We start from the raw sequence: 23911 nt of genomic DNA, 5'->3' as shown, positions 1-23911 counted from the left end.
ATGAGAAAAAGTCTTTAGGCATTGGGAAGTTGCTGAGCTCAGGGTGGCAGATACAAGTTCTCCAAAATTCCTATTTTGACCTAAAAGCTCTAGTTTTATCACTGGCCACAAATACTATCAGTTGTTTTCCAACTACCATACTTCAAAACCTAGTCAGCATAGGTCCTTGCCAAGTGACACACACACATAAGAAAGCCATCCATAGACACATTCTTCATATTCAAAGGCCATATTACTGACAACAGTAAATAAATGTTCAGTTCTGTCATGGGACCATGAATCTCTTCACCAACTAAGTATCTTTTCCTTTTTTAAAAGTCAGGTTTATTGAGGTATAATTTTCATAAAGTAAAATTCATTCTTTTTAGGTTTATAGTTCTATGAAGTGACAAACATACAGTTGTGTAACCACCACCACAATCAAGATACGGAACACTGCCTTCACCTTAAATGTTCCCTCGTACCTCTCTGTAGGCAATCCCCTATCTCATCCCTAGCCCCTGACAAGTGTTCAGTTCTACTATAGGACACTAGTCCCTTCACCAAATACAGAGATACTAATATTTTTTAATGTTTTCCCAAAGTCATCCCATATCCTACTTCATACCAATTCAGTAAAATGTTACTAGTGTCTCCTGTTAAATTATGTGCATGACAGTGTCATTAATCATCACCATCATAACTATTCATTTTCTTCTACTTCAGATCACCATGCTCCATAGCTTAGATTGCCTACCAACATTCACTTTCCAGACATGTCAAATCCAACAAAGATAAGTCTGGGCAGGCAGCTATTTGAACCTTGCAATACACTGCAGGTTCAGTCAAGGAACTGGCTCCCATCCCTCATCCAGTCAAGTTCTAGACCACTGCTTCTAACATAAAATATTACAGGACTTACCTTCCCTGCTCCAACCCAGTCAATAAACACTTACTAAGATCTTTTCCCTACTACTTCGTATTTCATTTTCCCCACTCCATTCTTTACCAATCCTCATACTTTTCAGTCAACTTAAATACTTCTTATTTAGTGTATTCTGTGTACAAATCACTCTCCTCGCTGCCACGGAAACACTTCTCTGTGTGGCATATCATCTACAACTACAGTGATCTTTCCACTATACTACAGATGATGGATCAGAAAGTCTGCCACTTACCTGCTATATGCTGTTAGGCAATTCATTTACCTTTTCTAAGGTTTACTTTCATTTACAAAGTGGGAATAACACCTGCCTCACTCAGCCCACGGGATTGTTGTAAAGATTAAATAAAATAATAAATGTGCAAAGTCTTATAAAAATGAGTATTATTGGCTTTTGGTCCCTCATCCAAAATTCAGAGATATCAGGAGGAAAAAAAATCCTTGTATCTTTATACAGACCACTTATAGTTTTAAAATATGTTATCTCCCTAGAATACATACAGCTTAGTTTAAATAAATTACCAATTATACTGTATCTCTTAACATCATGTCAGCCATTCTTGGCTTTTGTGACAGAAACAAGACATTTTCTAGTAATTCAACAACAAACAAATACTTATCGAAAACTTAAAATATGCAAGGCACTGCTCCAGGAACTAGTGGTACTTCAGTGAACATGAGGATCACATATCTCCTCTCACAGCACCTACACATTGAGCATCAATACCTCAAACTATAATAGCTCAGAAACCCAAGAGCTATTTAAGTAATCAAAATGTGTTTTCAGTTAGGAAAAATAATTAATCTCACAGGAAAAGTAAATTTCCAATCTCTTTCGAATTTGTAAAAAAAATCTGTTTTTTAATATAGCAAACTATTCTTTTATAGCCTGTTCTCATTTAAACAATTTCTCTACAAGTTCCTAAGAAAAGAGCAGGTCTTTTCCTTCCAGCAGACAAAGGAACAAGGTACTGGGAAGCTACAATGATGATCGAGGGTAACATTTTATTTGGATTCTAATCAAATTTGATTTCATCTCCCTCCCCCCAAAAAGTCAGATCAACCAAACGAAATAATACAAAACCAGCTTTTTCACAAAATGTTCATTCTCTTTCATATAATCTGATTTTTCTTAAACCATATTTTAAAAAAGAGAAAAGAACTTCTTAAATAGAAGGCAAGTTTTTTCCATCCAATCCTACTTTATTTTGTTTTCCTCACAGCAGCTTCCCAAATGAGGTATAAAGTCTAGCTACTTGGCAACTATTCAGTCCTTCCCAAACCTGGCTATGTAATCACCTAGGCCCCATTAAGAATACAAATTTCAGGGGCTGGCTCCATGGCCTAGTAGTAAAGTTTGGCACACTCCACTTTGGCAGCCTGGTTTTGGTTGCCAGGCGTGGACCCACACCACTCATCAGTGGCCATGCTGTGGCAGCAACTCATGTAAAAACAGAGGAAGACTGGCACACATGTTAGCTCAGGGCAAACCTTCCTCAAGGAAAGAGAGGAAGACTGACAACAGATGTTAACTCAGGGTGACTCTTCCTCAGAAAAAAACAAGAATACAAATTTCAGCATACTATATCTCCCAACTCCAACTCTCATATGGTAGGGCTGTGGTGAGGCCTACAAGAATCTGTATTTTGATGTGATTGATCCACGAACAAGCATTTGGAAATCTTTCACTACGTCACCCAAAGACTTACTATTAAAACATAGCAGCAGACAGGCATCCTTTCATTAAAGGACCAAATGTGATCCCAGCTGTGGTCTTAAGTTGGCAGTGTCTGCAACTAGCTGGCAATACTTATTCTAATTCTAACGTCAGATAACTTAATTTAGTAAAAAAGTCACTTCCAAAAAAATATAAAGAAGAATAAATTATCATTACTTGGGGTTCTCTTGATGAGGAGTCCCCACCTAACATAGTAGATATTTGTTGTTTGGGGCTGCCCAACATGTCATTTCTCTTTCTCTTGGTAACTGAACTCCAATTTCCACCCCTCCCTCATGCACTTCTGAATATCTTGGTATAAGCTGACTCACCCTCTGAGACTGGAGCACATGATGAAAGCCTAAGCTTATCAGCACACCATTCTTCTGACCACTGTGATTGGTTCGGACATGGGCACAGGACCTGAGTTGACCAGATCAGTTAGAAACTCTACTTGAAGGTTAAAAGAAAAGACTTTTTCTTCCCACTGTGCCTGAACAAGCAGTCTTGGAAGGTAGTGGCAATTATCTTACAACCACAAGCAGCTGTCTATCCGAGAAGGGAGACAATATTAAAGAAAGAGATCTAGAAGACCAGCTCCCAGTCACATCATTTGAGCCCTGAAAAAAGACATTCCTGAAGCTACAACCTACCTATTAAGTATTCAGAAGCAAAAGATGTTCTTTATTGTTTAAAAGCTAATTTGTGTTGGATTTTCCAGTCCTTTATAATCAAAAGATCCCTAATTAATATAGGTAAAAAGGAGTAGAAACCTCTATAGGTCCTTAGCCTTCAATTCACTAAATTCAGTGGCTACTCTGCAACTACTATAAGAAGGAAGAAAGGAGCAGGGACTGAGCTTGAATGCTACAATTACAAAATAAGCCCATTGTTTTCACTTAGACCATAATTCATTTAATTATAATAAATTTTTACTCTAAAACTATCCGAGAAAATCTATGTGAGGTTAGTAACTTCTCCTTCCTCTTCTACTCGAAAAGAGGGTAGAAGCTATGGGGGATGGGGTTGAGTAGGGTAATGCCAAAAGGCAACCCAGAGCGGCAGGATAAGCTCCTACAGGCAAAAAGGCTTTAGGAGACAGGTCAGATGAGCACAGGGCATGAGGGCAACAGGGAGCAAGGGGCAGCCATTTATCACCACCTTCTACTATTGTTTTTGTGAGGTTTCAAACCCTGCTTTATAAATTATCACATTTGATGTTCACCACGACCCTAGGAAATAAATTATTATTAACTCCATTTTACAGACTGAGAAGACCACTGCTGAAGAGAGTTTAAGTGACTTATCCAAGGTAATAGAAAAGAGGGAAGGGAGAAGGGGTGGTATAATGAACATCTATGTTATTGCTGCCCTGCCCCACTGCCCACATTTTCCTGGGAATTGCCCCCTCATTCTCATAGTTCTCATGTGACCCTACCCTCCTTATCATAAGTGATGAGTTGAGGTGTGGGCACCTGACCCAAGCTGAATCAATGAATCTTTTGCTCCAGAGCTCTGGATTTGAGACTCAAAGATCTGAAGTCAGTGATTGAAGCTGACAGTCTAAGATATAAAGCTCCAGTGCTCTGGATAGTTGTATTTTCCACAAGTGACTAATACCAGTCTACAATCAGAGAGAATGAAAAACAGTAAGAGAATAAAGAGAGAGCCTTGCTTGCATTTGAGGCCCAAATTCTAGTTCTTACTGAAGCTCAACCAAATCTTTACTTTTAACGAGATCAGGTTTTCCTGAGTCTATAAATTCTTTTTGTCTAGGAAAATTCAAGTTGAGTTCTACCACATATAACTGACAGAGTCCTAACTAATTCATACAGAAGGAACAGGAGAATGAGGGTGGGGGAAATAATCATACACAACAATTGACAACTATTAACTGAACAATAATGTCCAGAATTATGCTAAGCCCTCAAGGAATTCTCATTAGAGAGGTAAGACAACACTCAAGACAGACTCATACAAGATAGCTCTGATCAAGTTCTAAACAACATGAGACAATTACAAACAGCATAGGAGTTCAAAAAAGAAAATAACAGTACAAAACAGTTGTGACTTATGTTAAACTATAAAGAAGGAGAGAACTCAAAGGAAGAGAAAGACAGAGCCTGGAACTGTGAGAGGAAAGGAAAGAGCAGGTAACATGCTACAGAAAGTGAGAAAATCCACCTGGAGCAGACAGTCTATTTTGGAGAATGGTACGAATTAAGACTAAGTAAATAGGCAAGCCAAGACCACATGACAAAAAGCACTAAAGTTAAGAGTAAGAAAGACATAGTATAGATTATACTAGCAAACTGCTAGGGTGTTGCACCAATGCAAGAATATTGGGCTGAAAATTCACACCTGGGTAGGGTACCAATAACAAAAAGCAAAGATCAGATTCAAGAAACATTTCAAATAATCCCATTCTACTCTTCTCCCAAGATTCCAAGTAGTATTTCTAACTACAGTGGAGCCTTCATCAAATCTATAATACAAAGGTAAAGTAAGAAAAGGAGTAACTTGTAACACCAGGATGAAACTACATATAAATTATTTCATTTAATCCTCATAATTAAAAACAATGAAGTAAGTATATCATGATTCTCATTTGCAGATTAAATATATTCAGGCTCAAAGAAGTTAGATAACTTGTCCAAGAACGCACAATAAAAAGCTGGCTTGCAGAGTGGGGAGGTGGATAATAATCCACTTGGCCAGCACAAAAGTCCTTTTTCCCAGGATAAATTATGAAGATACATAATGATGACAATGATGATAATAATGGTAGCTAACATTTACTAAATGCTGGAAACTATGCAAAGCATGCTACATGTGTTATCACATTTAATATTCCTAACAGCCCTATTAAGAGTCTATGATTAATCTTATTTGAGGATGATGTGTTTCCGTCCTAAAAAAGTTAAGAACTTTGTCCAACATCACAAAGCTAATAAATGGCTAACCCGGGTGGGATTCAAAATCAGTCTGACTTCAGGGGCTGGCCCCGTGGCTGAGTGGTTAAGTTCGCACACTCCGCTGCAGGCGGCCCAGTGTTTCGTTGGTTCGAATCCTGGGCACGGACATGGCACTGCTCATCAAACCTGGCTGAGGCAGCGTCCCATATACCACAACTAGAAGGACCCACAACGAAGAATATACAACTATGTACCGGGGGGCTTTGGAGAGAAAAAGGAAAAAATAAATCTTTAAAAAAAAAAAAAAAATCAGTCTGACTTCAGAGCCCACGCTCCTAACCACTTCGCTAAACTGCCTCCATGACCAGAGATTACTAGAAATAAGCAGAGGAAATACAACGAGGATGAGATGAGTAAACACTTTTAAGGTGGATGATAAAAATCAAAGAAATATTTTCTTTGTCCTCCTATTAAAGAAGCAGTAAAATTTAAGCAATCAATGAGAGAACAAATAGAAGATGTATATCTAAAACAGAATTTCCTGATAAGGTTGGGAATTTAAATAAACTCATCTAAAGACAAATTAATTTGAAGATGGTTTCAATTAGTGAATTTTGTACTATACTCCTAAAGAAAAGCAAGTTCAGAGGTGGATATGATCTGTCCAAGGCCACACAATTTTTCAATTTACAATTTAGAGTCAATTAGAGAGTAGATTCAGTGCTTCAGACCCTTTCCTGATCCTGTTCAGTTTTTCTTTTACTATACCATACCCACATTCTTGGAAATCAAATGTGCAATTCTGTTAGTGTTGTTAGAACTAAGATTTTTTCATGTAAAAGAAAAAAATACAAACTCGAAGAGATAATAAACAGAAACTGGAATTATCAGTATAAAGTATTTATTCTTCTTTTCAAAAATAAAATTTCATAGCTCTATTCATTAAACAAGGACAAGAAGCAAACTCAACCCAGTAGCAGACTGTGGTCTCAGAACATCATTCCTCACTAAAAGGAAAACAATGGCTGATTTCCAAGTCTGGGGTAAGGAATGTACAATATTACCCTAGCCATCTTATTACACCAAAAAACAAGAAGCTCTATCAAAGACTATTAGGGTCATATACAAATAAAATGGGAACCAATGTAAAGAGGTTCCTCAGGGGCTGGTCCTGGGGCCGAGTGGTTAAGTTCACGAGCTCCACTTTGGTGGTCCAGTGTTTCACCTGTTCAAATCCTGGGCGCGGACATGGCACCGTTCATCAAGCCACGCTGAGGTGGCATCCCACATGCCGCAACTGGAAGGACCCACAATTGAAAAATACACAACTATGTACCGGGGGGCTTTGGGAGAAAAAGGAAAAATAAAATCTTTAAAAGAGCTTCCTAAACCAGTCAAAGTCAGCAAAGATGACAAAAATTGACTGAAATACATCAAATATATTTTTAAAATGGTTTCCATAATGATGCCAAAAATAAAAAACAAAACAAAAACAGAGAACTACATAAATAAATGCTGGGTATATCTTGCTTGCTGATCCGCATGGACTGGATCAATGAGTTCTTTTGCATACTAGCTTTTCAGGCAGTGGGAGACCACAATAGGAGACAGTAGGGTGGGTGACCAATAAAGGGGAGGGGGTATATTCCCGATTCCCTTACTGCCAGATCAACATGCTTCTCTCTAATTAAAACCACAGCCCCTGTCAGACAGCCCTCTCCATAGAGCTACCCTCCCCAATTGCTCTTTCCTTGTCCCTTCAGGCCTAGAGGTGATAGCAGCTCTCTTTCCTACTGTTACTAGCCCCAGGGTACTGCACTATGCCTAGTGATTTCCTTAATATTTTCTATACCTTTGGAAACAGTCCCTTTCTGAAACTTCCTTCAAATACCCAGTTTGTGCCATGTCTACCACACTAAGGTTCCAAAATACTTTACTCTGAAAAGTGGCTATTAAAGAGAAACAGTGAAGCACTCATCCTGTATTTTATGAACTGTATTTCACAGTAAGCAAACAGCCCTACAGATTATGAGTAAATGATCTTAAATTCTTAAGTTCTCAACTCAAGAATTATAGTTAAGAGGGGCTGGCCCAGTGGTGCAGTGGTTAAGTTCACACGTTCCCCTTCAGCGGCCTGGGGTTTGCCAGTTCCGATGCCAGGTGCAGACATGGGACCGCTTGGCAAGCCATGCTGTGGTAGGTGTCCCACATATAAAGTAGAGGAAGATGGGCAGAGATGTGAGCTCAGGGCCAGTCTTCCTCAGCAAAAAGAGGAGGATTGGCAGCAGATGTTAGCTCAGGGCTAATCTTCCTCAAAAAAAAAAAAGGAACTACAGTTAATAAATGTGAAAGGAATGACAGATTTAGAAAATCATTATTTTGCTATCCTTAATAAAATAACTGATTCAGCTAAAGATCATAAATGGATAGATGAAATCAGATGAAATCAGATGAAAGGATGATGAGTGATTTTACAAAGGAAGTTATTAACATGTTGTCATCACATGAACACACTAATCAACCTTAGCATCACTAAGGGTGGGCCAGCCAGACGTTATGTGCCTCCTGATGTGATGCAAAAGAAAACATAATCTATGAAATACTGTTGACTAAAAACTTGAAATAATTAGGGGCTGTCCTGGTGGCAGAGCAGTTAAGTTGGCGTGTTCCGCTTCGGTGGCCTGGGGAATCGCTGGTTCAGATCCCAGGTGCCGACCCACACACCACTTGTCAAGTCATTCTGTGGCAGGCGTTCTGCATGTAAAATAGAGGAAGATGGGCATGGATGTTGGCTCAGGGCCAGTCTTCCTCAGCAAAAAGAGGAGGATTAGCTGCAGATGTTGGCTCAGGGCTAATCTTTCTCAAAAAAAAAAAAACTTGAAATAATTAAACCAAGCTTTATATCAAACTAATTACTGGAAATATGGAAGATACAGGAGAAAGGTAAATGACATCACAAGGAAACAAAAAGAAAAACCCAGAATGTGAAACATTCTACAATACCAATGACCTAGTTTTTTCAACAAGACAATGAGGTCGGGTGGGGATGGGGGGTACAAAAGATAAGGGAAAAGACGGCTCTACATTAAAAAGAGACTCAAAAGACCTAACAAACAAAAGTAACACGTGAACTTTGTTTGGATCCAGATTCTAATTAAGCAACTGTAAAAAAGACACTGTTTTAGACAACCAGAGAAACGTGAATATAAACTAAGAATTAATGATACAAGGGGGCTTTTAATTTTGTTAATGATAATGGCCATTGTGATACTGCAAGAAAATGTTCTTTGTTTTTTTTAGAGATGCTCACTGAAGTATGTAAGGGTGAAATGACAATATTTAGAATAAAACATTTTGGCAAGAAAAGGGTCAATGATGAAGCCAGTGTGACAAAATTTTGAAAATTGTAGAATCTGGGTAATGGGAGTTCACTATACTATTTTCCCTACTTCTGTGTATGTTCAAAATTTTTCATTTATAAAATTACCAAACAAAACAAAAATCCATGTTCTTTTCATTATAACCATGGTTTTCAAACTTGAGTGGGTCTAAGAATCCACATTTCATGCAGAATCCTAGGACTCATCCACAAGAATTCTGATTTTATTTGTCTGGGCATAGGCCCAGATTCCATTTTTAACAAGTCTTCAAGTGAATCTGATACAGACAATCTACAGACTCATATGTGAAAATTATACACTTAGACTACTTTACCACAAGTCTTTAAATATATCCCAAACCTTAGAGGAAAGGCATGATCCTATCTCTGACCTCCCCTTCAAGCCTACCCCACTCCTATCGGCTCATAATTTATCCTTTTCCTGAGACTATAAATTCCATGAAAGCAGGCTATGTTTGTTTTTACTTACCATGGTGTCCTCACTACCAATCAGAGTGCCTAGCACACAGTACACACCAAATAAACATTTGCTGAATGAAAGAATGAATAACAGCAAAAAGAAAAGTTAACTGTGGTCAACTATTTCAAAATTAGTTCCAGGGATCAATCTGAGATAAAATTTCAATTTTGTGCCAGAAGTCAGTATAGGAAGTACAGAATAAAGATTATATAGGTAAAGTATGGGAATAATACTAAAATTAAAATAAAATAGTAAAAATAAATAAACTTAGGAATAAAGAGGGGACACTGGTTAGCTTATCTTTTAAAATACAACACAGGTATGAGACAACCTCTCACCTCTCTGAGACACCAAACTTTGGACATTAATGTGAGCATCTAACTTCCTATTAATTGTTTAGAAACTATAATGAAAACTGTTTAGAAACTATAATGAAAATGTACTCATATTTTGCAATCCCAAACAAGAAGGGCAGGTATATCAGAGAAGTAAACTACGTATATACATTTTAATGGATATACAAATTAGTAATTCAATTACTACTTTCTCTGTTCAAAAAATACAAACCCCTACAATTATGAATGCAAAAAAGAATAAGTGCCAAATATAAGAATTAAAAATCAGCTTAGGATGACCTTCAAGGCCATATAGAATGAGTTTCAAAAACAGCACTTATTGGGGCTGGCCCCGTGGCCGAGTGGTTAAGTTCGCGCGCTCCGCTGCAGGCGGCCCAGTGTTTCGTTAGTTCGAATCCTGGGTGCGGACATGGCACTGCTCATCAGACCACGCTGAGGCAGCGTCCCACATGCCACAACTAGAAGAACCCACAACGAAGAATACACACAACTATGTACCGGGGGGCTTTGGGGAGAAAAAGGAAAAAATTAAAAAAAAAAAAAAAAAAAAAAAAAACAGCACTTATTAAAGATAGTTCCTTTTCTTATATTTCTCTCCAACACCATTCAACTTTTTAATTTTATTTCTCAAGTAATAAATCAATGACACAACTTTTTAGGTTTATATGGAAGTATAACAAACAAAGACCCAGAGAATTTTTAGAGATACAGTTGACATCACCAACTCTTCATTCTGCAAATGGGGCACCTGAAGTCCAGATAAATAAAAAGATTTATTAGTTATACACAGTTAATAGCAAAACAAGGATACGCCAATGCTCTGAATTTCCAGTCCAGTGTTCTTCTCACTACAACCATGCTAATAGCATATTTTAAAAAATCAATATTTTCCACTGTGAAATGCAGTACTATCTGTTCATCCTTTTGAACATACACGTGTGTGGTATCCATCAGCTATGCTCTAGACTTAAACTAAATGAATGTACCTCTTTTTTAGTGAGATGAGAATGAGGAAGTAGAGGTACTGGACTATTTCCAGCAACAGAATGCCATATGCAATATTTCCTGATATGTGGGCTTTTCTACATATATAATGGAATCGCTAGTTTTTATCATATACACACAATATCAAAACTTATAATCATGAAATAAAACTAAAGTGTACAGTTATGCAAAATCTAATCTAAAACTGAGAATTTACTCTTTGTTCATTACAAAATTTTATATGTGGTTCCTTCTTCTGGATTAAAAACATTTCTGACTCAAGAGATTAATGAATGGCCCAATTCATGTCTCAGCTGTTACTCTGAGCCACCTCTCTATACACCCACAGGGTACTTGTAGTGCAAGAGGGCCTATTTACAGAACACAGACTGAAAGTATAAAAGATACACACAGGAAGAAAGCAAGATAACAACTAAAATCTCTGCAAACCAGCTTCCAACTGCCTTTCTTATCAATCTAAACCCTTGGCACAAAGTAGGTATGTTATAAATCATGACTAAATGAATAAACAGTCTCCCAAAGCCCCTCCCCATTCTACTGAATCCATTCTAAACGTCTTCATTTTCAGTTACAATTGGCTTGGACACTTCAATAAAGTACAGCTGGATTATGAATTTACGGGCATGGCCTGAGGTACCAGATAAATTACAGTGTACTTAGAGAAGACGATAAGTATCAACTTCCAACCTAAGCACAGTGACTCACATATAACAGGAATATTATAAATGACAAAAATAAGTTACCAATTAACAAATGCTTACTAAATGCCATATGCTGTGATAACTGCTTTGTCTATATTATTTAATCCTTATGACAACCTAGTCCTATTATCCCCCCCCACTTTCCTGAAGATGAAACAAGCTTTAAGAGGTTAAAATAACTCACCTAAAATCATCTAGTAAATACATGGCAGAGACTACGTTTGAGTCCAAGTTTCGACCCTACATAAAGATTTACTAAATGAATGAATCAATGGAGTAATTTGTTTTTTTAAAAAATTCTTGCAACATATTAACATCAAAACAGTCTGGTCCAAACTAACCAGATACAGAATTAATACTGGTGATACCCATTAACTCATAAATTAACAACACTGGCAGGCACATAGCTTCAAGGCCCAAGATTTAATGACCTCAGGTCTTTTCATTCCATCAACAGTAATATAACCCCAAGTGTGATCAATTCAACTGGCAAGATGCACAGAGGGCTTATACAGCAAAATCTCTGGAATGCTAGCCAGAATCTGCTGAAATAATCCAATGTGTGGCAGAGGATTGTCAAAGTTAATGTTCACAACAAAAATTCCAGTTGAGTGACAGGGACAGTAGCTGTGTAAATGACAAAATAGATAAGTAAAACAGAAGAAATCAGGACAAAACAGGAGAAAGCTTATTTTGGAATATGAGGAATTTGAGTGATAAGATGACATCCAAATAGAGATGTCTAGCAGGCAGGCAGATATTTAGGATTTAAAACCAGGAAAAAAGACTGAAAAATAAAGATTTGGATATCATAGACATAGAGATGACAATAGTTGAAGCTATAAGAATGGATGAATTCTCCAAGAGAGTGAAGAGAAAGATAAGTATTACAAGCCAACATTAAGGCTGAGAGAAAAAGAAGTTCACAAGGAAAAGATGGGAAAGTGCTGGGGCAAGGAAGCCGAGGAAAAAAGAATTTAAAGGAAGAAAAACTAACAAAACAAACAGCTTCATTTACATTTGCCTTCTACATTCTGAAAAAGTGACTAATAAAAAATGGTAGTAACAAATATGTACAAAGGGGACAGCAGTATTAGAACACAGTGTGCACTGTTGAACTACTGCTGGTTCCCTTCTCTCCATTCTACCCACCCTTTGCTACACTTCCACCAGCTACAAAAAAACAGAAAAAAGTCATGCTCTTAACTGGCATCCTGAAGCAGTGTGCTAATCATGCTACAGGCAAGATAACTGCATTTTCAAGAAATGTATGTCAAACTTCAAGACAAATATATACCTAATCTTCCCTCTCACCCACCTTTGTTCTTTCTTTTTAATTTACAAATCATACACATTTTTTCCTCTGGAAAATTAGGCAAACTCTATCCCTTACTGTTTTCAGAAGGACTCAAAACTATCGAGAAATTAACAAACCCTAGAGCAAATGATGCTAAGGTTAAAAAAAAAAGTTGGGAAAAGTAAAACAGCTCTTAATAATCATTTTAAACCATAACATGGACAATAAGAAAACCATTAGGACACTGGAAAGAATCTGACTTACAGAAAACCAAGTTTGAGTAATTTGGATGATCTAGAAAACAAGTAAATAGTTACCATAATACTATCTTATCTTAGTATCTGCAGACTATTTTAGCATTTTATTTGCAATATGAAAAATGGACTTATGCAGTTCTTAAATTATATGTGTTCAAGAAAAGGTGTGATAGCCACTTATCAGGGCTTTGTCCAGCTACATTATTTTATAACTACTAATACTCATGATTAGTATCTCAAAAAGAAAAAGCTGCTTTGTGGGTAAGGTGGTTTAAAAGACATTTGCCAGCCAACTCTTCTGAAACCAAAAGGTTTGGGAACTTTCATTTCTGAAGAGTGGATCTAGTCAAGGAAGTTGCGAATAAACATAACTTGACAACTTTATTTTTGGGGATTACAAAACAACCCCTAGAAGTTGAGTGCTGCACATGACAGATAAGATGCACTCAATAAGCATCAGTTAAATAAATCAACAACGGCCAAAATAGTAGAGAAAGGCAATCAATTTAAAAGAAGTATTGTCCCTACAATACGTGAGATGTCCAAAATCAAGACAGGGAAGAGTAAGAACAGACTCACTGAAAAAGGTGGAATTACCTGATAGGTCATTCTGAAGGGAAGAATGAATGGAATGAATACTTAATAGCAAACATAAAATATCATGCAAAGAAAATTCCTGCTAAACACTACGAAACTGGAAAAAAGATTTTGTCTCCAAATAAAAATTCAATTTTTACCAACTTCAGATTAGTATGGTAATAAAATTTCAACAAATATCAGTAAACAATTATGGAACTAAACAGAAAAAAGGGCCAAGTTTATAAGATTACAAGAGGGAAAAAATCGGTTGACTATTTTCTTTTTCAAAATGTTCTTTTAGAAGTCTTGGGCTCCAAGATACCTCGCTGTCCTAACTCTGAAAGGCCTTGATTTGCCTTTCTTGACACTTCCTCTTTGTTCAACTTTCATCTTTTACCCTTTTATCATTCTATCAGTTTCAACTTGCAACTCTCTGCAAATGATTTCCAAACTGTTATCTTTAACTATGAGCTCAAGTTTCATATCTGCGACTGTCTACAGGTCATTTCTTTGTGGTTGTCCCACCATCCCCTCAAACACAACAAATCTAAAATTGAATTTATCTGTTGCCTATTCTTCACAAGCGACTTTCCAAACCCAACTTTGCTGTTTTCATCAGTCTCCCTATAACCCAGGCTCAAAATTTTTAGATCATCTAACTATTTTCTCTCTCTTTGATTCCCCCTTGTCTTCCCCAATCCTGCCAATCAAGTTCCATCAGTTCTTCCTTCCCCATTCTAATGCCCCAATTTTGGGATTCAATCATTTCTGGACTGTCACAAAAATTTTTTTTAAACTCCCCCATCTCATCCATCTCCAGTCTCCACACAACCCATTCTGCACACCAGTACCAGAATCATCTTCTTCGTAAATATTTAATAGCCACAATACTCTAAAGAAAATCTAAACTCCTTAGCCTAGCAATCAAATCTTCCACTCCGTAACCCTCTATCTTTCCAACTCTATCTTCTGTTTCCCTAAACATGTCACAGCCAGTCATGTCTCCACCCTCTATTCATGTTATCCTCCACTCCTCTGAATACCTTCTATTTAAATCCTATCCATCCATCATAAAGCATACTCCAGCTCTCTCAACTGACAGTGATTTCTTTCTTTCAATATCCAAGAGTATATATTACCTATACCAATTATTTTTAATTTATCACATATTTTCTCAACCTGTGAAGTCTTTTGCTTTGTTTCTGAGTATGTATGTGAGATTAGGTCTTGTTTTCCTAAATAGACCGGACTTTCAAGGAAAGAGTACATGACTTACACTTCCTTGTATCCTCCACATTTCAATAAATCTGTGAGGTTCCCACCAAAGTTATGGCAAGAGGCTAGAAGACAACTAAAAAAAAGCTACCTACACCCTCCTTGTAATGCTGCTTCATGGAATAAGGAGACCAAAAAAGCAAAGTAAAACAAAGATATATGGTAATTGAATAAATATTAAAATTAGACTTCTTAAAAGTTACAGAAATCCTCACTAGAAAGATGTGTTCTAATTCCTTCCACTTCGCTCATTCAATATAATGTTTTAAATTGTATTAAACATCAACCTTCCTTTCTGTTTCCCAATATGAAGAGCATCCATAACGTCAGCGAGACATTTCAAAGATACAACTCACAAGGCTCAAACTTCCTAGTCAAGGATGTCTGCAGTAATTTTGAAACCTTTGGGGAGAAACTTTCTTGTAAAACTATACACATTTAAAACCATACACAGTATTTAGAGTCACTGAAATTCATGCTAATTTTAAACAATCTACATGACTTTCCTTACTCAAGATGAGATTTTTAAATAAATTATTTCTCTGAATGGCATTATTTTGTTCACTTAATCTTAATCCCAAATACTGTGTACATCAAACATTAATTCTCTAAGGAGGCTATAAATTACTATCTATATACATACTCCCTGCAACTTTAGAGATCACGTAGTTTTGTTTGGACTAAAATAGAATTATTATATAATTTTTAGTTGTTCAGCAAAGTAAAAAGAGAAGCTCTCACAGAGTTTGCAATTGTTATTATTATTAGGGGAAATTGACAAAATTTAAGAACTCCAATTATTTACAGATAACTGTCTATGCTATCCATCACTGAAAGATTTTTTAAAATAGGATTTTGGCCTTTCATATCATAAAAACTTATTTAGAATGTTTTAAAGGTGACAAAGCAAAGCACACTACAACCAAAAAAGGGCAGTTGAGATAAAATATCTGTGCAGTACTTTTGTCATCAACAATATTGTAATAGGCATTAATATTGTGATGACCCATCATCAGTTATCTCGGGTTTTTACACTTATTAGTCCAGCAAAAGTTACCTATTTCAGACTCCAGTTACCTATGACATTTTGGCTCAAAAGCCACTTCTTCAATACTGATCCTTCATTGTCACTTCCAAGTTTAAAAACTAAACCCTTAGGAGCTAAATCGCTGTAAATGGGAAGTAATTAATCTTTCCAATATTACTGTCAAACCGATCAGAAAGATTAATATCACTAAGATCGCCATTCAACAAACTATATACGTAGTAATAACTTGGACGCGGTACGTTTTTACATGCAGCCTGCAACAGACGTTTACAAGTATCTTTTGTGTAATGATGAACTGAGTCAGCGCTAAGAGCTCAGAGAGTAGCGAGGACAGAGCCAGTCCAATGATAAAGACGGCCACGGCATGAGATTTCAGTGGTCCTCCCAGATTCTTCGGGAAAAACACCGTCCAAGATCATGCACACCTGAAACTTTCTTTTGCAGATAACTAGACTGAAAGCAACAGGAAGGCAAAAACATACAGAACTTCAGACAAGCAGAAGAGAACAGTGCTACTCACCAGCAAACAATCCGAATTCACTTCCGATTTGGGATCCCGCAGCAGGTTGTCTATTTTTTCAAACCGAGTCTCAAAACTGTCCCCAGTCGACATGTTGCTGCTACTGTGACAATACCCTCGTACCAGCAGCGGAAAGCAGTTTCAACCAACTTCCTCCGGCGGTGGGTTCTCCGCCGCGGGGCAGAGGAGCCGGAACCTCAGGGTCACCAGGTGCGCCCGGTCCCCCCCCTCCCCCTCACTGAGGGGATCTCCGCTCTCCGGACCCCGGGCCGGGGGCAACAGCGACCCACAGTCGCTCGGACGCCCAAAGTCGCATCCCACCCGGCAGCCCCTCACGACAGCCCACAGCGCCGTCGCCACCAGCCTCGTCGCTCCGGCGAGGTGCTTCAGCCTAGCGGGCCCCAGCCGCCTCGCCCACGGAGGGTTCCCCGTCCCGAGAGGGGCAGGAGGGGGAGAGAAAGACAAGCAGGGTGGAGACTCCTCCGGGCAGCAGGGGAGGGAGAAGAGGAAAGGCGAAAGCGAAGGGCGGGCGCGGAGCCGTGCCAGCTGCCGCCGCCGCCGCCTGGGCCACGGGCCGGCCCGCTCCGCTCTGAGGCGCTGTAGGCTGGCTAGCCGCGCATCCCGGCGCCACTCGGCCCGGCCCGACGCCCCGATCCTTCTCGGCCGAGAGCTGGTCCCCGCGGAATAGTCTCACTCTCCCATTTTGTCCCGTGGCTGCTGGGGCTGCTGTCGCGGTGTCCGGCGGGGCAGGGCGAGGTCTGTGCCCGCTGCAGACTGAGGAGAGGAAAGGCTGGAGAGCGGGCGGGGAGGAGGACGCGAGTCCGGCCCCGGCAGCTGCTGACGGGGGAGCTCCTGGGAGACGCTGCGGCCCCGGCTGGGGAAAGGGCGAGTCGCGACGGCAAATGCCTGGGGGGGTGGGGCGAGGGGGGCCTTGAGGGACTAATATGTCCGCCTTCCTGTTCAAACAAACGGAGACCGCCGGCGCGGACTGCGCATGCGGGGCGCGGACGTTCGGAAGGGGAACCGGCCCGGCGCCGAGAGCGCGCACGCCGGCGCCTCCGCAGGGCCGGGCCGGGCGGGGCGGAAGGCGGGGCGCGCCGGGGCCCCGCGGGCGGGCGGAGAAGGCCGGCAGCGGAGAGGAACCGGCGGGGCGCGGCGGGCGGCCCGGCGCTCGCCCCGGCCGGCTCTGAGGAGCCACGCAGAGCTGCCGGGAGGGTCCGGCCGGCGCTGGAGCGCTCGCCCTATCCGCTTCTTGTGGGCTGCAGCCGGCCGGAGAACTCGAACGAAAAAGAGGGTGCTTGTTGTTGTTGTGTCGGAGATAGGTTCTTGTTTAGGCAAGATGCCTTTTCGCCGGAAGGCACCAGCATTTTAGCATCAGCGGGGTTTGGATTTCAGTAGTACTTCATCGGTGGCCATCCGTGAACCCCCCAACGTTTAGCCCGTCTACGATTCCATGGGAAAATTAGGAAGTAATGCAGTACTCAGCCCTCCTAAACCGAGCGTGTGTGTCAGGGGAGCATTAAAATACTGACTCCGGAAGATATCGTCAATAGAAGTCAAGCTCAATTTAGTTTAAAAAAAAAAAAAGAAAAGAAAGGAACCTCACAGGGAAAAAAAATCAATATTTTTAAGTTATTCATACTAGTTCTCCCACACCATTAATATTCCCACTGTAGTTCTCTTCTTGATGTATAATCCTGCCGTCTCAATTTCAAATCGTTCATTGAAACTTAGAACTAATTTTACCAGAACTAATGCAGAACGTGAAAATAATGGGCATCTCCTCCTAATTCAGTTGCTTCCTCGACTGTGGTGTGAGAGAGAGTGAACGGCTTGCTGCTCGATCTGCTGACAGAGTAATGTTCTTCGCTGCTTTCAGCAGGAAGTCTACCTTAATTCATTTCTAATCAATCTTCAGTTTTGCTCATACGTCAAATTAAGCATCGGTAGAAATAGAAAACTTGAGTGTCTTCCCGCACACTGGAAACTGCTACAGGTGAACCAAACCAATTGTCTTTCTACATAAAAAGCATTGTAGAGCATCTGAACCGTCCACCAACTTTCCGTTGCCAGTCGGAGTTTAGGAAAATGTTACATTGTTTGAAAAATGTCTATTCTGTTTTCATTTTATTAGACAATATTTAGAGATAAAATTCACTGAACAAATCAAGATAGGAAGTAAGTCTTCACAAAAATCATATCAAAGATGACAACTAGTCGAAATTCAGGTATTTCGTTAAATGCTTTTACAGTGACTTTTCTTGGCTCCAGTATTTTAAGCCAGTCATGTGAATTGAATTTATTTTTAAGCAAAGGGCTTAAAATAAATCTGGCAGTTGCCTTAAAATAAATTTCGTAAACCATGCTTGTCCATTTTTATTACCATTTTTAGGTATTCTTAGGAATTTTGTTGTTTCTCAGAGAACTGTGAGCATTATGTTGCTTTCCATTTGGACACATGAAAAAGTGCAGGTAGCTAAGATAATACGAGTGGCACTGATAAATGTAAGTGGGACTGAAAACCAATCTGGCAAATCTACTAGAAATATAAGTGGGGCCTATATATTTTACTTATCTACAAGGCTAATCTGATGATTGTAACCCCCTACTAGTTGTCTTTTACCATAAGCTAGGTGGACTTTGCATTGATGTCTTTTTTTAAAAAATAAAAGATTCCTCACTTCTAATAGGATAGAATCCTATGACATTAAATTTCCTTTCCAACTTTAAAATTCTGTTATCTAATTGTGACTAATCTCTTCAAAAGCATTGTGGATATTTGAGATCACCCTTTAAAGTATATATTAAGATCCTAAGTGAAATTGCAAAATATTGATATCATGTATAAATATAACAATATAATATTAATTATACATACTTAGTGCTTACTGTATGCTAAAGAAATATTCTATGCACTTTATAATTAGTATCTCATTAAAACTTCAAAAGAACTCGGCTATGATTATACCTACATAATAGATAGGGAAACTGAGGTACAGAAAGATACTTTATTTGCTCAAGGTCATGACAGATCCAGATTGGAACGGAGGCGGTCTGACTCCAGAGTCCCCACTTTTAACTGCTGAGTATGCTAATGCTATCCGATGCTAATACAATAACAAGTACTTTACGATTGTATTATTTACATTAGCACAGATTTAAATGATTCTATGTAAAAGAGGAAATTATAAAATTTGCAATGTGATCAGTATGATTACAGTCCCTAGGGAAAGATGTGAAATGATTTTAGCAAGGTTCAAAATAAAAAGACCTTGACGATATTCAATAACAGTGGCTTGGCTATAGGTTCCCAAACACTGGGTCCAAGAACCAGTGGCAGTTCTTCGTGGAGTTTTCCTGACCTAGAGCAAAATGAGAAAGATAAAAACCTTACTATATGTTTTCATAAAGTAAGCAGGTCTAATTTAAGACTGTCCTTCAGTCTGAAATTCTCTTTACTACTTTTTTAAAAGATTAAATATACTTTCCTTCAAGAAACAAGAGGAATAGTAAATGGTACAGGTTTTAGTGTTATTACTTGGAAAGTAAAAAGTTACAAAGTTGGAAGCTCTATGCAAATATATAGTTTGGTTAGTTATATCTTAATTTTTCTGGGTTTTTTTTAGGTCTTCTTCTTCTTCTTTTTTTTTTTTTTTTGGTGAGGAAGATTGGCCCTGAGCTAACATCTTTTGCCAATCTTCCTTTTTTTTCCCTTTTCTCCCCAAAGCCGCAGTACATAGTTGTGTATCCTAGTTGTAGGTCACTCTAGTTCTTCTATGTGGGATGCTGCCCTCAGCATGGCTTGATAAGTGGTACGTAAGTCTGCACCCAGGATCTGAACCAGCAAACCCCAGGCCGCCAAAGCGGAGCGTGTGAACTTAACCACTGGGCCAGGGGGACGGCCCCAATTTTTCTGGTTTTTTAAATTCAAACATCTGGAAACATTTAATTAAGATGAGACCCATGCTAGGACCTAATGAAGAGACTGCAGTGCTGAAAGAATTTGAATGAGGCATATTTGGGAGAGATCATGGAAAAATCAGAAAGATTTGGGTGTAGACTTGTGTATAGTGAAAGGCAATTAAGTTAGCATTCCTTTTGGTTATTTGGTTGGAAATAGACTCAGTTTAATGTTTATGGAATTTCTTTCATAAACAGTGATGTGGTAGCTAGCCTCCAAAGATGGCCCCCAGTGAACCATGTCTCCCAGTATTCATGCCCTGATGGAGTGCCTCCCACACTGAATCTAGGCTGGGGCCTTGACCTGCTCTAACCAAGAGAATGCAGCAAAATGGCTCTGCGCCAGGATGAGGCCTAAACTTGGAGAGTTTGCCTGGCAACTAACAGTTTAGTGCTCTGGGAAGTCCAACTAAACTGAGATCACCATGGTGTGAGGAAACCCAAGCTAGCTAATGGCAGGAAGACATCACATGGAGAACAACTGAGGAATTCAGCAAACCTTGAGAATGGAGCCACCAGACTTAGGACCCAGGCCGCCAGGCTGAGCCACTCAAGCAGCCCCTAGCCATTTGAAATGCCCCAGATGATACCACATGGAACAGACAAGCTAATCCCTCCAAGCACGGCCCACACAGCAGAATCATGAACAAATAATAAAATGGTTATTCCTTTGAGCCACTAAGTTTTGGGGTAGTTTCTCAGCAATAAGTAACCAAAACAGTTAGATTTCAGGAAAGGAATTAGTCATAGTTAAATATGTATATAGATATATATTGGGAATAATTTTTATATTTTTTAATATTGCCTACTATACAGGGAAACTGTCCACATGGAGCATTGTAAAGGAATGACAAATTAACTGCTGTTTACAGTCTTTACTTCAACAAAACCTTTTTGCAAAGTAAATGTAAGATCTTTTTAAACAAGTGAAGAAATGCTTCCAGATTTTAAAAATTATTATGAAGTTATCATATTCCCATATAAACATATTTTTACCTGTATTTTTATATTTTCTCAAGTTAGTGTATAATCATGTCTATTCTGCCTAAAAAATATACCAAAAATTCAGGTACATACTGTAAATTGCATATCAATTATAATTCAGTGCCACAAATTGCATGTAATTTCAAGAATGCATATCACAGGGGCTGGCCGCATGGCTGAGTGGTGAAGTGCTTCACTTCAGCGGCCCAGGGTTTCACCAGTTCAGATCCTGGGCACAGACCTAGCACTGCTCATCAAGCCACGCTGAGGCGGTATCCTGTGTGCCACAACTAGAAGGACCCATAACTAAAATATACAACTCTGTACTGGGGGGCTTTGGGGAGAAGAAGGAAAAAGAAATGCATATCACAAATGTGTTAAGAATGTGATGTGGATAAGTTCCTATAGAAACTTTAGCTAATATTTCCAAGAAAATGTTATACTTATTATGTTCAATATAACTTTCCAAAAGGGCATTAAATTTTTTTTTAACATAGGACAACTTCACTTGATTCTGAACAACTTTAGTAAACAGAAAGTTGTGAAAATTTAGGTTCAGTTCTGTTTTAAGAGGTTGGTTTTATATAATTAATTCTTACCCTAAAGTAGTTAATATGTACATATTTTTCTAGGTCTGCCTAGGCAGAGTTGGGAGTGTGGGCATCTATCAAGATTACGGCAAGGAAAAGTGTAAGGCAGGCTGTGAGCACAGAGGCCTTCTCCTGACTCACCCTGGAATGCTTTCCTTTAACATCTGTTTTTTATTTCTTAGAAGCTGCTATTCCATTCAACTGCAAAAATACTTGCATTGACCCTAGAAACAGAATGGAGAAATAGAGGGAAACAGATTCCTATAAAACAATTACTGGGCTGGTCTGCTGGCACAGCAGTTAAGTTCGCACATTCTGCTTCGGTGGCCTGGAGTTCGCCAGTTCGGATCCCAGTTGTGGACATGTGCACTGCTTGTGAAGCCACGCTGTGGCAGGCGTCCCATATATAAAGTAGAGGAAGATGGGCATGAATGTTAGCTCAGGGCCAGTCTTCCTCAGCAAAAAGAGGAAGATTAGCAGCAGATGTTAGCTCAGGGCTAATCTTCCTCAAAAAAAAAAAAACAATTACTGACTTCTTGATTTATGCCGTTGCCAGCTTGGGCATCTTGGGCATCTGTTACCACACTCACATGCCCAAGCATGCAAATGACTGATATTGCAATTTATTCCAAGGGTGGGACTGTTATGTTTGTGAACACCCTGAGATAGGGGGTTTGTGACCATAGTAAGAGAGGGAAACCCAGATCAAGAAGATACGAACAGATACACAGAGTTGGTCACATACTCTTTCTCGTTTTTTGCAACAGCCTTCTGTCCAGATTTCCCCCTCCTACCCAGCACCACTCCACTGAGTCCCAAGGCTAAGTGTACTTTCTGACGCATTGCTTTTTAGGTTCTTACGTCTTCCTCTTTAGGGCCTTTACATTAGTGAATTGCCTTTTTTGGCAGTGACCTGCTCTTCACCCAATATCTACTTCCCTTTTTTATTCTTCACAACTTTTATCACTTATCTCAGTCCCAACTTTAAGACTTCCATTCCAAAACACCTGGAAACAGAAAAATGTCTGTTTCTGACATTTTACCATGTTTCCCTCCCTTCCATCATTTAAATACCTCCCGAAACATCACAACTTCCCTAAAATCTCTAGACTTTAACTGGAAGAGAGGCACTGATTCCTCATACCTACCCATCAACATAGAAATATTACTCATACACGATCTATGTACTCTTTCTTCATATCCATGACACTTTGTGCACTTGACCCCTTTTTATTCACATACAGTGTAAATACTCTGCTAGTTGAATTCATACATTTGTTTTGTTTATGTGTTCTTGTCATTGCTACTTCATTCCCTAGGGCATACACTAGGACTTTAAAAGCAATATTCATGTTTTTCTTTTCATTATAAAAATAGTACATGCTTATTGTAAAATTTTTGGAAAATATGGAAAAGTAAGACAGAGGACAAAAACCACCCATATTCCCACCACTAGATTACAATCTTTATTGATATTTCTGGAGTTTTTCTTTTAATCTTTTTACGCCCTGCAAAAGTTTGTTTCTTTTACATGCTGTATATTCAATTCTTGTATACTTTTTTCAGCTTATACAAAATCTTGTAAGCATATTTACCTTAAACATAACTTTTAATACCTGCATAATATTCCATTCCAGAAATTTACCATAGTTTATTTAACCATTACTCTGTTCATCCTATAAATAGTGCTACTATAAACATCTTCGTACATAAAGTTTTTCTTAATTTAGAATTGTTTCCTTAGAAATGATTCTCAGAAGTGGGTCGAAGTATTGTAAACACTTTTGATATATTTTCCCAAATTGTTTTTCAAAATAGTGTAACCAAACGAGGTTTATTTTGCCCATTGCACAGAAAACCAATCACCAAAATGATGAGTTTGCAAAGAGAAAGGGTTAATCGCAAGGCAGCCAAGCAAGAAGACA

At 38.9% G+C, this 23911-nt stretch overlaps 2 protein-coding genes across 3 annotated transcripts in view; both read right to left on the bottom strand.

The window, feature by feature from the left end:
- Nucleotides 1-17444, bottom strand: part of ROCK1 (Rho associated coiled-coil containing protein kinase 1) — a 161030-nt gene extending 143586 nt beyond the window's left edge. Inside the window, exon 1 of one of the 2 annotated variants that reach the window (XM_070629718.1) lies at nucleotides 16453-17444. In XM_070629718.1, coding sequence (XP_070485819.1) covers nucleotides 16453-16545 — 93 coding nt within the window. In that variant the 5' untranslated portion in view covers nucleotides 16546-17444. The remainder of the gene's footprint in view (nucleotides 1-16452) is intronic. The other variant, XM_070629719.1, reaches the window with a different exon arrangement.
- LOC139084889 (uncharacterized) lies at nucleotides 16844-22829 on the bottom strand. Its single transcript, XM_070630313.1, has 2 exons — nucleotides 22732-22829; nucleotides 16844-17729 (listed from the first exon to the last, which is right to left on the bottom strand). Exons 1-2 carry the CDS (start codon nucleotides 22827-22829, stop codon nucleotides 16844-16846), a joined length of 984 nt encoding a protein of 327 aa, XP_070486414.1.
- Nucleotides 22830-23911: the final 1082 nt, after the last annotated feature.

The sequence above is a fragment of the Equus przewalskii genome, chromosome 7 (assembly GCF_037783145.1).
Source record: "Equus przewalskii isolate Varuska chromosome 7, EquPr2, whole genome shotgun sequence".
Lineage (NCBI taxonomy): Eukaryota > Metazoa > Chordata > Mammalia > Perissodactyla > Equidae > Equus > Equus przewalskii.
The sequence above is the reverse complement of the archived record's forward strand: the minus strand, read 5'-3'. Positions and strand labels throughout refer to the sequence as shown.

Coding starts and splice junctions, on each gene's coding strand:
- LOC139084889 (XM_070630313.1), bottom strand. CDS start 22,829: ATGCGTCAGAAAGTACACTTAGCCTTGGGACTCAGTGGAGTGGTGCTG. Junction 17,730..22,731: donor GTTGCAAAAAACGAGAAAGA/GTATGTGACCAA, acceptor TTTTCGTTCGAG/TTCTCCGGCCGGCTGCAGCC.